A 16,388-nucleotide genomic window follows, 5' to 3' on the forward strand; every position below is an offset into this window, starting at 1 on the left:
AAAAATAAAACACACAAATCACACAAAGATTTGGCAGACCCCCTATAGTAGCTCTGAGGACCCCCTAGGGGTCCTGGACCCCCTGTTGAAGATCCCTGGTTTAAATCCATTCCAAAATATCCAAAGTACTGGCCCAAAGAGACCAAAACCTCTCTCTCCACATTAACACCTGATAGTCACCATCATCTCTCTCTCTCTCTCTCTCTCTCTCTCTCTCTCTCTCTCTCTCTCTCTCTCTCTCTCTCTCTCTCTCTCTCTCACAATTCATTCAATTCCATTCAAAGGAGAGTTATTACCATGACCAGAGTTATTTGCCAAAGTTACTTTGTCAAATAAATAACATTACAAAACCATGAAAATGCTGTTTCTGTTGGGAATAGTTATATACTGTACAAGTAGCTAAGGGTACCGTGGTTACCTTGGTATTCAATTGCAGCACGTTTTTTTTTCACGTTTAGCAGACACTAGGTATAAAACGTTTTAAGATGAATAGCAGTAGCAGTTTTTTCCTAATTCAATGTTGCTCTGTTGGTATGTACAGTAGTTCTATGTCGAGGTCAACTCGGCAAAGATGCAGGCATACACATAACGATTAATAGTCCTTAAGGTGGTTCTCTCTCTCTCTCTCTCTCTCTCTCTCTCTCTCTCTCTCTCTCTCTCTCTCTCTCTCTCTCTCTCTCTCTCTCTCTCTCTCTCTCTCTCTCTCTCTCTCTCTCCCTCTCCCCCCTCCCTCCCCTCTCCCCTTCGTGAAGAAAGACTGTAGAGTGTAGACGGAGCCAGGGAGATGTCAATCTCCCTGGCTTGAGAATCTGTCCAAACGATGTCCAAATGCTCAATGAAACACTCAACTTTGATGTCATATGCATGTTTATTATTTATTTAAGGTGCCTTCTGGTCTGAAAAAAACAAGTTCTTGTAGGTAGAATCAGTGGCGTAACTAGGCAACAGTATGCCCCCACGCGAGGCAGGAACAGCGGGCCCTCATGAACGCGCATGCACGCGCGCGCAGCGCGCGTGCATGTGCGCCCGGACTGCGCGCACGCGCTTCTTTTGCGGTTAGTAGTGGTTATTAGTGGTTTCTGATACTTTTTTCGCGGGTTTCTGATGGATTTCGGGTACATAAACGACGGTATTGTAACCGACCAAACACTACTGAATGAAGGAAAAACACAGAAAACGGCCATAAAAGTCAAACATCTATATAACGGTCATTAGAAATGCTTAATTAAAATAACGAAATCTTATTTTAAATGCGGTACAAAATAGTGCTTGCATAGCCTAATGCATGGTTGCAAATAAGATTTAATTTCGTTATTTAAATAGATCATATTCTGGCTATTTTCTGTGTACCAATTAAGAAAAGAAACGATAAGAAAACAACCAAAACAAATATATACTATCGGTCTATATATATAAGTCCACGGTGGGCAAAGAAAACTGAGTATAAAAAAGCCATTGGAAATGCAAATGCTTAATAAAGTAAACAACAAAATAATAATGTAAAATAATTACATTTTATTTTGAATTCTCCATTTTCCTCCCACACATTCAACAACTAAACACTGAATGCGCTTTTCAAAGCGTGCTTTTCAAATCTCAAATGCGCAATTTCGCACAGTATAATAAAGTCCTTCATGGCAAGTACAAAGTGCCAAATAACACAATAATGTCTTTAAGTTTCACAAGCTTCTTTCCAACACCCGCCCACTTCAGCACCTTGGCTTGGACAGAGACAGAGTCACTGGGTTGAGAGGAGAAAAAAAAGGAGAAGAAAAAAGAAATGAAAATTTGGTGACGGCGCACCACAACAACAGATTCAAGTTCTTAGTGATTATTAAAATAAATGAAAGAGGCTCTGCCTTTGCTTACCTTATAGGTGAACCTTCCGGGATTTTCGCTCTGCAAAGTCAGTTATAATGTCCTTCATATCCAGCTGGCGTGCACGGGTATTCTCGATGGACAGTGTGGCCAGTCCACTGAGGCGACCCTGTCCCATAGTACTCCTCAGATAACTTTTGATCAGCTTTAATTTCGAGAAGGAACGTTCGGCTGATGCCACTGTGACTGGTATGGTTAGGAAAAGCAGCAATACAGTGCAGACTTCGCCGAAACTAGAACTAATGCTGTTGTTCTCCACAATAAGAAGTTTAGTTAGCTCTTGGATGGTCTTAACCTTTGCAATGCTGTCTCGTAAGCACCCGCGGAATGACACCAGTTGTGTCGGAAAGTCCAGGGTTATGTCATTCTTGTACTTTTCCACCAGTGTGTTTGCTTGTAGAACAAGTTCATCATCTGTTGCATTACAAAGTGTTTCAGGCTGTATGACGTTGAACTTGTCCACTGTCGTTCGTAACCCAGTGAATCTCTGGGTCAGCTGCGAGATCACTATATCCAGACAGGCCTGGAACACATGCACGCGATAATAAGACTGTGCGTCCGCTAAACGTTCGTCTTGACAAAGTTCATCAAAGTGCCTTTTCACTTTCCTCTGCCGAATATTTTCAAACGTTTTGCTTACACCCCACTTGTCGGAAAGTCCCTCAGCTGTCAGCTTGGCATCCTCAAAACTTGCTCGAAATGCAGTCAGATCTTTGATGGTGCTGTCCAGCAGCTGAACTGCTGTGGCCAGGTCTGCGTCTTGGGATTGCAGAAGTTTTGAGACAACGTTGGTTCGTTCCAAAATTTTGCTTTGGAGAACAACAGTGCAGATGAAGTTGAATTTCTCAATATGTTTTTTCAGTGCAATAGCCTCGTCTCTCTCATCTTTCTTTGGGCTCGTAAGTGACAGTTTAGTCAATGCTTTCATAACATCACTGTAGCGATATCTCAACGAGGCCACTGCTTCATAACGTGATGACCATCTTGTGGGGCAAATCCTTTTCAGTGTGATGTTGAGATCATTATCATTTGTTTGGTCAGACTTTGAGAGCATTTTCCATCTTTTTATACTGTGCCCAAAGAACACATAAACACGCTCTACAATGTCATAAAACTTTGATATCTCTTGTATCTTAACTGAATCATTGAGGGCCAGATTTAAGTTATGAGAAGCACAGTGTACATATACAGCTGTTGGCTCCTTTGCAGCTATCCTTGCTTGTACTCCTGAGTATATGCCACTCATGTTAGCGGCACCGTCGTACCCCTGCCCTCTGCACTTTGACAGGTGTAATCCGTTGCTCTCAATAGACGATGTGATGTCATTAGTAAGCTCGGCTGCAGACGAGTCTGTGACTTCTCGAAATCCAAGGAATGATTCGTTGATCTTTACATTATTGGCAACACCGCGAGCGTCTCGCTCTATTGTGACATATCTATATACTTCACTCATTTGATCTATTTTTGCTATATCTTGGGTAGTGTCCATAATGACAGAAAAAAATGGGGCTGCTCGAATTTCGTCCAGAATGTCATTTTTAACATGTTTTCCAAGGATGTCAATAATCTCATTTTGTATTGCTGGACTTAGGTACTTCAATGAGTGAGCTGGGCGATTAATTAGATCTTTTAGGACTGCATCATATTTTGCCATGAGCTCAATGATGGCCAGGAAATTCCCACTGTTTGCTTGGCCTATTGATTCCCGGTGTCCTCGAAAGGGCATGTTAGTTATTGCTAAACTAAGTGTAACATTTATCACACGGTCCAGTACCTGTCTCCAAAAGTTGGTCTCCAGTCTGATTTCTCTCTCCATGTCCTCGTCGATCGTTCCGTGCAAACGCCACCGGTCATATATCACACAAGCGGCGGTATGCATATCAGATGATTCATGTAGGTGAATTTTGTGGGATAAATTCTGCCATTTGTTTGTTCGCCATGTCTTGTTCTTAGCACCTAGTAATGAGCGATCTGCAAAGAGCCAACAGGTCTCACAGTAGGCTACATCTAGCTTGGATGAATAGCATAGCCAAGTCCGTGGTATCTCCAAACCAGACTTGGTTTTGCGGGTGTAATATGATGTAGAAAAAGACCGATTGTCCTGTTTGGGATCCCTCGGGAAAGGGCCAGTGGGCTTGCATGGCCCCGTAGACACGATATAACGTTTGATTTTTGAGTCTACATTATCAGGGAAATGTCCCAAGTCAGTGGGGTATTTAGTTGTAACTCGCTCTGGCGGCATGACGTCCTCCTCTTCAACCCCTTCTTCCTCCATCTCCATCTCCTGGATATCCATATCAATATCACGGGCTCCATCATCTGCATCACCGTGGTTAGCTGGCCCGCTGGTGCTAGCAGTCACAGTGGCAATCGGCTCATCTTCTGTCAACTCCAACGCCACCGGGTTTGAGCTGCTACTTGAGACAGGGGCCTCAGCCTCTGCTGTCTCTTCTTGTGCCCCCGCCTCGACCAGCTGGTCCAGCTCGTAACTGTCCTCTTTTTTTTTTAAGAAACCAAGTATTTTTGGAAGTTTAGCTCTTTTTTTCTCTACTGCTTCTTTTAATTTACGCTTCTGAAAACCGCTTTTTTGTTTCTGCTTCTTCTCCATGTTGTTGTTGTTGTGTCTCTAGCCCATTTACCTGTCACTGTGAGTGACCACCTGTCTTACTTTTCCGTCTTCCGGTGTCTTTGTCCCCGCCAGGCCGGGCGGGGGCACCCTCCCCTCCTCCCATAAAATTAACAAGTGACAGTCATGGTCCGAATTTGAGATTTTATGTTGCGACATAAAATCAACCTTGGTTAACAATTACAATGTTAAGGGGCACACCCAGGTTTATAAAAAAAAAAAAAAAAAAAAAAAAAGCCATAACTTTTTTTTTTTTTTTTTTTTTTCCCTGGGTGGGGATGTGCCCCTAACGTCATGGGCCCCAACGCAACCGCGTTGTCTGCGTGACGGTAGTGACGCCACTGGGTAGAATTATTCAATAATACAGTAAACTGCTAACGAACATGCTAGTAAACACAGCTGGGGTTCAGCTCAGATCATCTTCAAGGTCATAATATTGAAACCTTGTATCTCCATATTTCAACTTTTACATAGTACAAGAGTGTCGCACGAAAGTAGAGAAAATAGCAAGATCTACAAGCTCACAGGGTGTCGCGATGCAACACGCTGTGAGCTTGTGGTATTTATTTTCATTTTCAGTATTTTAAAACGTAAAAAAAAAAGTCTGTTTTTGACATGCGAGGTTTCCATCCGATAGCAACAATTTTATGCTGGTGTAATGAGGTTATTAGTGTGTTGTTATGAGCTGTTCCATCACGTTAATATGAGGGAGAGTGGGAGTGTGGCACAGGAGCATACGCTTGGAATGACCTTGAAAAGACCTTGAAACGGTGCAACGGACATTCATGAATATGTCTCGACAGATAATCATCCCCTGACCATGGCTTTACCTGCAACACACAGCTAAAGTCAGTCGTGGTTTTTATTGGAGTTTAATTAAAGCTCTTATATAATTGTGTCCAATCTGTAAGGAAAATATATATTCCTGATAGATAAAGCTTTCAGGTCTGCTATGAAAAAACACATCTTGCAATAATTGAGCAATTTGGAATGCTTTTGAAACATTTTAACAACACGAATCTTGAAGGGGGGTCCCTGGCCCACAAATATTTCCAACCGTTAAACCTTGGTAGGGAATTGAGGGATTTCACCAAAGCATGCCACGGAATGCATTTTTCCCCTCGAGCGAAAGAAACTGAGAAATGGCCTACTTGGGGAGAATAAACATCTTCGGGACTCAATAATCTCAAACCAGTGTTGATTTTGTTGACTATGAAAATGTTTCATTTCACTGACGAAAACTAAATAAAAGCTACGATGACTAAAACTAAGACTAAATATATTGACAATTTCGTCAACAAATAAAAACTAGACTAAAATGTTAGCGAGGGACGAGTGGAGAAGAGATCCAGTAGAACTAAAAGACAAGTCGTTTTACGCTTGGTTGCGTTCGGGTGTTGCGCTCTGAAAATAGCAGATCTACAAGCTCATAACGCGTCGCGCTGTGACGCGTTGTGACGCGTTGTGAGCTTGTAGATCGGCTATTTTCAGCATTCAACCACGTGTAAAATCAGCCATTACGACGCCATCAAGGCACCGCCAACATACATTTTAGTCGACTAAATAAACTGTAGATTTAGTCAACTATAATCTTACCGTGTGAATATATAAAACTAGACTAAAACTAAATCATTTCAGACGACTAAAATCGAAAGATTTTTTTTTCTCCAAAAGACTATGACTAGACTATCAAAATTTGCTGTCAAAATCAACACTTGTCTCAAACCGAACCCTTTAAAAGGAACAAAAGTATAATTGCTTGGAGGCGAGGATGAGATGTGAGGACGGAGGGATCAATCAGGTTGGACTTGACAATGGGTCAGTTTGAAACAACATCAATGACTCTTGACAGGTTACACAACTGGATCACTGGAAACAGAAAGTAGGCCGATGGCTCACTGCTCAGACGTCATGTTGTATTGGATGCTGTATTTCTCTCTAACATGCTTATAGGCAGTGCTGTAAAGTAACTGAATACATTTACTTAAGTCCTGTACTTATGTACAATATTGAGGTACTTTTACTTTACTGGAGTATTGCCAATTTTCAATACTTTTACTTCTACTTCACTACATATCAGAGGCAAATATCGTACTTGTACTCCACTACAATTATTTGAAAACTTTAGTTACAGTACTAGTTACTTATAGATTTTGATTATTATTACAAAACGGCCATTTGGAAATAGCAGATCTACTAGCTCACCATTGTTGTAATCTTGTAGATCTGCTATTTTCGAAAGATTTTAATACATTTTATACATATGATACCTTGTGTGATCTGCACAATGAGTACTTTTTACTTTTGGTACTGTTTGTACATTTTGATACCAATACTTTTATACTTTTACTCAAGTCAAAATTGAATTCCGGACTTTTACTTGTAACAGAGTATTTCTACATAGCAGTATTGATACTTTTACTCAAGTAAAAAAAATCGGTAGCACTTGCTATGCATCCTATGTGTATAACGCATCATGAACATACTTATAAGGCCTTATAATCTACTCATAACCCTGGATAATCAGTTCAGTACTTGTTCCACCACTGGGTATTACAAAAAAAAAAAAAAAGTATTCTTTCCAGCCCTGCATGCAGGTATGTTGTGCCAGCGGAGTCCCTTCTCAACAAAACGGTTCAAACAGCGGTAGAGGAGTAAAAAAAGAGGCTTGTTCTACGGCAGGGAGAGAGAGGCATGTCTCTGGGGTGTTGTAAATGTGTGTGGGAGGAGGTGTGTGAATGTGATTTAGGCTTGTCCGGGAGCTCCGGCTCCGTTGCATTCTTATTCCCCCTTGGCTCCCCGGCGCTGCATAACATGCAGAGAGCGAGGGAGTGAGAGGAAGAGAGATGGAAGACACCGCTAGATAGAAACAGACAAGAGGAGAAGGAGAGGAAGAGGGGTGCAGGTGGACTCCAGGAAATCTCATTTTCTATTTCAGTGAATTACCGCGCGCGCGTGTGTGTGTCTGTGTGTGTGTGTGTGTGTGTGTGTGTGTGTGTGTGTGTGTGTGTGTGTGTGTGTGCACACGTGCGTACGTGCGTGCATGCGCATCTATATGCAATACTCAGTACTCACCCAAGTATTTACCCAAGTTAAAAGTATCAATACCACAATGTAGAAAAATACTCTGTTACAAGTAAAAGCCAGGTGTGATTTGTATTTGTCTAAATCTGCAAAGTAGCTTGTTAATAAGTCTCTCAAATAATAATTATTAGTATAAAGTATCGAAAAGATTGGAAATACTCAAGTAAAATAAAAGTACCTAGGTGTGTTCCCCTGTGTGTGTGTGTGTGTGTGTGTGTGTGTGTGTGTGTGTGTGTGTGTGTGTGTGTGTGTGTGTGTGTGTGTGTGTGTGTGTGTGTGTGTGCGTGTGTGTGCGTGTGCGCGTGCGCTGCTTACATGCTGTAGTGCTTGGTCCCTGAGCTGCTGCTAACACAGTGAAATACATGTTCCTGTGTGTGAGTGTGTGTTCTCCTTCCTTTCTGGGTGAACACACACTGAAGGATTTATATCCTCCACTGATTAGAAGCAGTGAAGTCTGCCTAGTTTTCCAGTTTATTTTTATGTTTATGCATGCAAGAGCAATGTCTTCTGTTTCTATGCTCTCGCTTTAATACAACCACGTGACAGTGGTCAGATGGGTGGGCCACGTGCATTTTCAGAGCATGATTATTTTAATGACAAATTAATTGATTGCGTTCCTGCTTGGATCAATGAAGTAAAGTTCCTATTTATCGGTATCACAATGAAAACTAATTGTTCAAGATTTGTAAGAAGAAATGCCAAACCTAGGTAGGGAATTCAGTGAAGGCATTTCTACCCTAGAGTGAAAGAAACTGTTGTCCTACTTGGGGACCAAAACCAGCAGCTCCTGTCACACATGCTATTAGGCAGTTTGCAGTGCTGCGTCAAGTGACTAATGACACACTGTGTGGGCAAACTGTAAAGGCCAAGCTCAATCACACAGCCTAGGAGGAGCAACTACAAACTTTTAACACCTCCTTATTTTTGTTTTATACATACATTATTCAAATATGTTTCCAATATGTGCAACAATGAGAAAAAATATCCTATATTTTCTATACCAGTAGGTCTCAAAGTTGGGTCCGATAAACTCGTCATCGGCGGGGTGAAGCGCTGTCAACACAATAACCTGCTCATGTATTAAGGTCCAAATGTTCAAGGTTTATAACATTTGCAGCAGCAGCATAGAAACGTATACAATATACATCCTTTAAGGCAGGGAGCCAGTGTACAGCAGCTATACACTGGCTGTACACAATGGAGACAAAAAAGTGTCTCCATGTGTACTGTAACTGTAGACATTTGTGTACTGTTGCTCTCGGTTCAAAACCTTGTATCTTTAGTTCAGACACACAACTACACAGTACATAAAGATATGTCCCAAAACTCTTCCATTATAGGAAATGGAATGGTGTTCCAATGGCTCCAATGTAGTTCAGACGCACTTAACCACTTTCACTTAATAAAAAAAGAAAATGTATAGAAAAAATAACCAAACTAAAAGCGATGTGACTTAATTTTTGAAGACCTTTTTGACAAATACTACCTTTCCTCTATGATTTTCATTAGTTTCAGTTAGTTACGTAAAAAAAAAAGAAAAGCGGTTTCAGTCAATTATTTTAAAAAAAATCGTAAACCCTCGTTTTTATTTTCATTTCCGTCGACTAAAATGTTTTTCCGTTTCTAGTTTTTGTTGTTTCATAATGACTGTGGTCTCCCTCCAGTGGTCGGTGTACATCCGTGCGGCGGTGCGTAAGGAGAAGGGCCTCCCCATCCTGGTGGAGCTGCTGAGGATAGACAACGACCGGGTGGTGTGTGCCGTGGCCACCGCGCTCCGGAACATGGCCCTGGACGTCCGGAACAAGGAGCTCATCGGTGAGTAGAGGACACTGGTCCTATGTGAGCTGCTGTGTCACCAGGGTTGCCATGTCCACTTATTATCAGCAACTTTGGGCGTTTCGCTTGTAAATATTTGTAGTTGCAGGTTGCATTGTGTTTTTGTTTTTTTTGCTTGTTTTTAAAGTGTAGTTGCTTATTTGGCTTTACTGTCTAAGGTTGTTTAAATCCGTTCTCAAATATTTTCATGTAAAGGGCCCACAAGTTAATGTATGTGTTTGTCCTGGACCCCTATCTGAAAATGTTTTGTGTGAGGGACCCCGATATAAGATTTTCTAAATCCCTTTTCATCCTAACCCTTAAGCCAAGAATAGCCCATCGACAATGTGCGCTGTGAGCTTATACTGTGTTATCAGTGTTATCTGACCAAACCCAGGCTCCAGTGGAGGGGTTTCCCAGTCCTCCATTCAGGGGCTGTTTACCACCTGCAGATTGTTGGTACACAGCCAAGCTTCCTGCTGCTGCCATGCTCTGTGTGTGTGTGTGTGTGTGTGTGTGTGTGTGTGTGTGTGTGTGTGTGTGTGTGTGTGTGTGTGTGTGTGTGTGTGTGTGTGTGTGTGTGTGTGTGTGCGAGTGTGAGTGTGCGTGCGTGCGTGCGTGCGTGAGTGAGTGTGCGTGCGTGAGTGCGCGAGCACGTGTGTGTGGCTTAGTCACTTCTTTTCAGCTTGATTTTGTAGACCTGACCACTTGTTAATCTTGCTAAATCTGCTTGTCACCTTTGTTGGATAGATGCTGATCTATATGCAGAAGTTCTCCTGTTTGTTGGATAGATTATGGTCTATATGCAGAAGTTCTCATGTTTGTTGGATAGATTCTGGTCTATATGCAGAAGTTCTCATGTTTGTTGGATAGATTATGGTCTATATGCAGAAGTTCTCCTGTTTGTTGGATAGATTCTGGTCTATATGCAGAAGTTCTCCTGTTTGTTGTATAGATTCTGGTCTATATGCAGAAGTTCTCATGTTTGTTGGATAGATTCTGGTCTATATGCAGAAGTTCTCCTGTTTGTTGGATAGATTATGGTCTATATGCAGAAGTTCTCCTGTTTGTTTGTTGGATAGATGTCTATATGCAGACGTTCTCCTGTTTGTTGGATAGATGCTGGTCTATATGAGCCGAGGAGGTTCTCATGTTTGTTGGATGGATTCTGGTCTATATGCAGAAGTTTTCCTGTTTGTTGGATAGATGCTGGTCTATATGCAGAAGTTCTCCTGTTTGTTGGATAGATGCTGGTCTACTATGCAGATATTCTCCTGTTTGTTGGATAGATGCTGGTCTATATGTAGAAGTTCTCATGTTTGTTTGTTTGATAGATGCTGGTCTACTATGCAGAAGTTCTCCTGTTTGTTGGATAGATGCTGGTCTACTATGCGGATGTTCTCCTGGTTGTCGGATAGATGCTGGTCTATGCGCAGAAGTTCTCCTGTTTGTTGGATAGATTCTGGACTATATGCAGAAGTTCTCATGTTTGTTGGATAGATGCTGGTCTACGTATATGCAGAAGTTCTCATGTTTGTTTGTTGGATAGATGCTGGTTTATATGCAGAAGTTTTCCTGTTTGTTGAATAGATGCTGGTCTATATGCAGAAGTTCTCATGTTTGTTGGATAGATTCACTAGGCAAAGAAACACACCTTTATGGAAGTTTAGGGTATTTATTGAATACATAGAATGTAATGGAGGGAAGTGAAAGGGGTTCCGGGGAGGGTCGCCGACCCTGGAGTCTTTGGGGAGGAGGTCGTTAGCGTAGTCAGCACAGTACACGTGGACGGCCGATGGCGTAGTCAGCACGGCACTCATGGACCGATACCCCCAGCAGGAACCTGAGAAGTGGGAGAGAGAGGAGGAGGGAGAGAGACGGGGAGGGATATAGAAGGAGAAAAGGGAGTGGTGGAAAGCACAACCTGTGGAGGTGAAAGGGGTGGTGGAGGGATGCTGAAAACGTTATGAGCTTGAGTACGGATGTACGAAAGCGAATAAGGGGCTTCTGGGTAGTTCTGACAAGGTATAAATAGCGCCAGGTAGATTGGTAAGGGGGCGGAGTAAAGGTGTGTATCCCCGCCTCCTGAACATCTGTTGTTCCAACGCCATTTCACTAGGCAAAGAAACACACCTTTATGGAAGTTTAGGGTATTTATTGAATACATAGAATGTAATGGAGGGAAGTGAAAGGGGTTCCGGGGAGGGTCGCCGACCCTGGAGTCTTTGGGGAGGAGGTCGTTAGCGTAGTCAGCACAGTACACGTGGACGGCCGATGGCGTAGTCAGCACGGCACTCATGGACCGATACCCCCCAAAAGAGACAATGAGAGCAACTACTAGACTAAGGAATTAGCCTGCTCTGTTTTGACGGGCCCCATAAAAAACACGGCAAACTGGTCTAGAACGGGGAAGAATTCGGAATGACCGAGTGGCTAACTGATGAGAAACTGAGGTGTGGAGGAGTGGGAAAGGAGGATGGAAAGAAAGTAGCCGTTGTTGCTGTGTGGCAGGGCTAGAAAAGAAGGAGAGTTGGAAACTCAGAGGCAGGAGCCTGTTGGAGTGGAACAGAGGTAGCCGTCTTTGCCGTGTGGCAGGGCTAGAAAAGAAGGAGAGTTGGAACTCTGGGGCGGGAACGTGATAGTGACTAAGGTACTGGCAAAATGCAGGGGTAACCGTTGTTGCCGTGTGGCAGGGCTAGAATGGGGAGGGTGAGAGAAAGGAGGGAGATGAGATGGAGGGTGAAAAGGTCAAGAGGATTGGGGGAGAGGGCGGCGAGAAGATGGAGGAGAGAGGGGAGGGAGAGGATGGAGGGGAGAGAACACATGGAGGGTGAAGAGGGCGAGAGGATTGGGGGAGAGGGCGGCGAGAAGATGGAGGAGAGAGGGGAGGGAGAGGATGGAGGGGAGGGAACGCTGTGGGCGCGAGCGCGCTGCAAAAGAGCTGTGGGGGGAGCGCTATGGGCGAGCGCACTGGAGAGAGCGCTGTAGTGGAGGGAGCGCTGTGGATAGCACTAACGATGTTCGTAGCTAAGAGTGTTAGTAACACCGGGCAGCAATGTCTGTGGACTGGCAATGTCTGTTAGTAGTGCCAAGCAGCCATCTCTGTGGAGGAAACAATGTTAGTTAGTTGGAAACATTGTAGTGATAGCGGTGGCGGCTAACCACGGGAGCGATATTGGTAGTATGTCGGGTATGAATGCTCGCAAGCTCGTGAATGGAGCGAGCAGCAATGTTAGGAAGGAGACAATGTTAGTTCGGTAGGAACATTGTAATAATAGCAGTAGCAGTTGTAATAATAGCAGTAGCAGCTGTTGCCACGTGAGCAATGTTGGTAGTATGTATAGTAAGAAGCTAGCAAGGGAGCATGATGCTAGCATAGCTCATAAATGGAGGGAACAGCAGTGTTAGGAAGAAACATGTTACAGTAGTTCGGTAGGAACTTGTAGTGATGGCTATAGCAGCTGTGGGAGCAATTTTGGTAGTATAGTAAGAAGCTAGCATGGGAGCATGATGCTAGCGTAGCTCATGAAAGGAGGGAGCAGCAGAAAAGGGGGGGGGGTGGATGGGGGGAGGGGTTATTGAGGGGAGGACAGGAAAGGACAGGGGGGAGAGTGAGGCGATGCCACCGCTGGTGGCATGCTCGAAAGTGAAAGCGGGGGGGGGGGGGGGGGGGGGGGTGCGCTGGTGCCAGGTGTGGCCACGGCAGTGCTTGGGTGGTAGGAGAAAAGGAAGGAGACTGAGGTGGATGTAGGGATGGGTGGGGTGGGGGGGGATGAAAATGCAGCCTGCGGTACGAGGGATGATAAGATAGACAAGACAGACATTAGGGGTGGGTAGCAGGCACAGGGTTAAAGATTGGAAATGTATTGGAAGAGTAGTAGTTGGAAAGAAGATATGTGGGCTGGTGGAGGCAGTGTTCTTCTGGGCAGGCAGCCCTAGCCTCCCGGAGCGGCGGGTGACGTCATCCGGAGTCGCCGCGGTAGCTTCAGTGGTGCGTGACGTCATCGGACCGCGACTGGCGCGACGAAGGCCCCGGTGTTGTTGTAGTGCCGGCTGCTGTAGTTACCGTTGTGGCTGTAGCTAGTAGCTACTAGCTAACAGCTGGAGGAGCCGTGGTGGCACGGACCGGGGGAGCCGTGAGGCGAGCGTTAGCGGGGAACGGTGGCGTTGCTGGCCGTCGGGGACGCCGAGCTGCTCGGTGGTGGCCTCCTTGCGGTTCGGCCCCGCTCCCGTTCCCAAGAAGTCGGGCGATGTTGTGTGGGTGCGTGGGACCGACCTGAAGGATGTCGCGGTTGACCGGGATGGTGGGATGATGGTAGACAGACGTGAAGTTGAGGTGTCTGGAGAAAGCAGAATGCGGAGGCGCTGGGAGAAATGGAACGGCGGGACTTGGACTGGCTGGAAGAGGTAAGGTGCTCTTGCTGCTAATCATGCTGAAAACGTTATGAGCTTGAGTACGGATGTACGAAAGCGAATAAGGGGCTTCTGGGTAGTTCTGACAAGGTATAAATAGCGCCAGGTAGATTGGTAAGGGGGCGGAGTAAAGGTGTGTATCCCCGCCTCCTGAACATCTGTTGTTCCAACGCCATTTCTGGTCTATATGCAGATATTCTCATGTTTGTTGGATAGATGCTGGTCTATATGCAGATGTTCTCATGTTTGTTGGATAGATGCTGGTCTACTATGCAGAAGTTCTCCTGTTTGTTGGATAGATGCTGGTCTACTATGTGGATGTTCTCCTGTTTGTTGGATAGATGCTGGTCTATATGCAGATGTTCTCCTGTTTGTTGGATAGATTATGGTCTATATACAGAAGTTCTCCTGTTTGTTTGTTTGTTGGATAGATGCTGGTCTATATGCAGATGTTCTCATGTTTGTTGGATAGATGCTGGTCTACTATGCAGATGTTTTCCTGTCTGTTTGTTGGATGGATGCTGGTCTACTATGCAGATGTTCTCCTGTTTGTTGGATAGATGCTGGTCTATATGCAGATGTTCTCATGTTTGTTGGATAGATGCTGGTCTATATGCAGATGTTCTCCTGTTTGTTGGATAGATGCTGGTCTACTATGCAGATGTTCTCCTGTTTGTTGGATAGATTCTGGTCTATATGCAGATGTTCTCATGTTTGTTGGATAGATGCTGGTCTACTATGCAGATGTTCTCCTGTTTGTTGGATAGATGCTGGTCTACTATGCAGATGTTCTCCTGTTTGTTGGATAGATTCTGGTCTATATGCAGATGTTCTCCTGTTTGTTGGATAGATGCTGGTCTACTATGCAGATGTTCTCCTGTTTTTGGGATAGATGCTGGTCTATATGCAGTTTTCCTGTTTGTTGGATAGATGCTGGTCTATATGCAGATGTTCTCATGTTTGTTGGATAGATGCTGGTCTACTATGCAGATGTTCTCATGTTTGTTGGATAGATGCAGGTCTATATGCAGATGTTCTCCTGTTTGTTGGATAGATGCTGGTCTACTATGCAGATTTTCTCATGTTTGTTGGATAGATGCTGGTCTACTATGCAGATGTTCTCATGTCTGTTGGATAGATGCTGGTCTATATGCAGATCTCCTGTTTGTTGGATAGATGCTTGTCTACTATAAAGATGTTCTCACGTTCGTTGTTATTTGTTTCCTTCCAATTAAATGTGTCAGAATGTCACAAAGACTTGAGACTGGACTCTAAGCCAGGGGTCTTCAACAGGGTGTCCAGGACCCCACCAGAGTGACCCCAGGGGGGCCACCAAATCGTTGTGTGATAGGATTTTTTTTTTTTACATTAACCACTTATCTATGAAATCCATGAAAAAGTTTAATCTGCAACACAATTTTATACAATTTGTAGTGGAGGGCCCCTGCTTCATCGCTCTCTCAGCTAAGGGGTCCTTTGGCTGAAAAACATTGAAGACCCCTGTTCTAAACACTTGTGAGCATACTGAGTATACTAACGTAGGCTATACTATCATGCATCTATTTTAAACAGATATTGTATGGTAAAAGTGGTGGTATTAAGGCTTGGTGTGTTGGTGTGTGCCTGGATGGGGCAAGAGTATCTGCAGGCCGGTTGCAGTGGGCCGGTTCAGTCAAAAATTCAAATTTTCAGTCACTTTTTTACCCTATTCCGTCCCTGTTTTTTCTGACCACAAATGTGCATAATGATTTGAAGATAGCATGTTGTTTGGACAGATGCTAGGTTCATTGTTTAACTGGAATCCTAGTTTATTTGAGGCACTACACTGTACTTATGTGACCATTTACCTTGTTTGTTGACTAGAGTGCTTACTTTGCTCATTCAGCTCTCAAACGTGTATGTCGCTCTGGATAAGATTGTTTGCAAAATGCCTAAATTGTATATTGCGTGCTTCGGTGATGGCGGAGCAAATTGAGGCAATATCCTCTCTCCACGGCTCCTAGACACATACTGCAGAAACAATTCACCTCTCCTCTAAATGTTCAATATTATTTAATAATGCAATTTGTTTTGTATTGTGATGGTTCAGCCTTTCTACATGCCCGTTGTTAAACGCTGAGTATTCTCTATACACGGAGGAAAAGCTCCTGGTGTGTGTACACTGTATTGACAATCACTTCACGTACAATGTAAATAAACATCTTAAATGTTTGGCATTCAAAACCAGATCCATTTGCACCGCTCCGGAAGCCTCCCTGATGTAAAAAGTTCAAATTAAAGGATCTACACCATGAATAAAAACATTTAAAAAAAAATTCTATCATATTGTTTATGTCCCTCAAACGTTTTTCAAAAGGTTTGAGCCTAAATCAAGCCTCAGATATACTCATTCCAACTAACTTCTCTCTGGCTTATAAAGCACTTTCACCTGCAATACCACATTGTCCTGTTTGGCACGGGGCGCTATTGAGACAGTTTGTATGCATGTTATCTCCTGGTTCTGTGTAAAAAAAAAATATATATATATATATATTTTAGTTGGAACTGAAAAAACTGGAGGGATTGTACCGAA

At 43.7% G+C, this 16,388-nt stretch overlaps 1 protein-coding gene across 1 annotated transcript in view; it reads left to right on the forward strand.

Moving 5' to 3' along the window:
• LOC308077018 (catenin delta-2-like) overlaps nt 1-16,388 on the forward strand; it is a gene marked incomplete at its 3' end in the record, with an annotated part of 629,209 nt that overhangs the window by 538,869 nt on the left and 73,952 nt on the right. The window contains exon 19 of the mRNA XM_080417546.1: nt 9,253-9,403. Coding sequence (XP_080273672.1) covers nt 9,253-9,403 — 151 coding nt within the window. The remainder of the gene's footprint in view (nt 1-9,252; nt 9,404-16,388) is intronic.

Source organism: Gymnoscopelus braueri (genome assembly GCF_963280865.1).
Source record: "Gymnoscopelus braueri genome assembly, chromosome: 21".
NCBI classification, from domain to species: Eukaryota; Metazoa; Chordata; class Actinopteri; order Myctophiformes; family Myctophidae; genus Gymnoscopelus; species Gymnoscopelus braueri.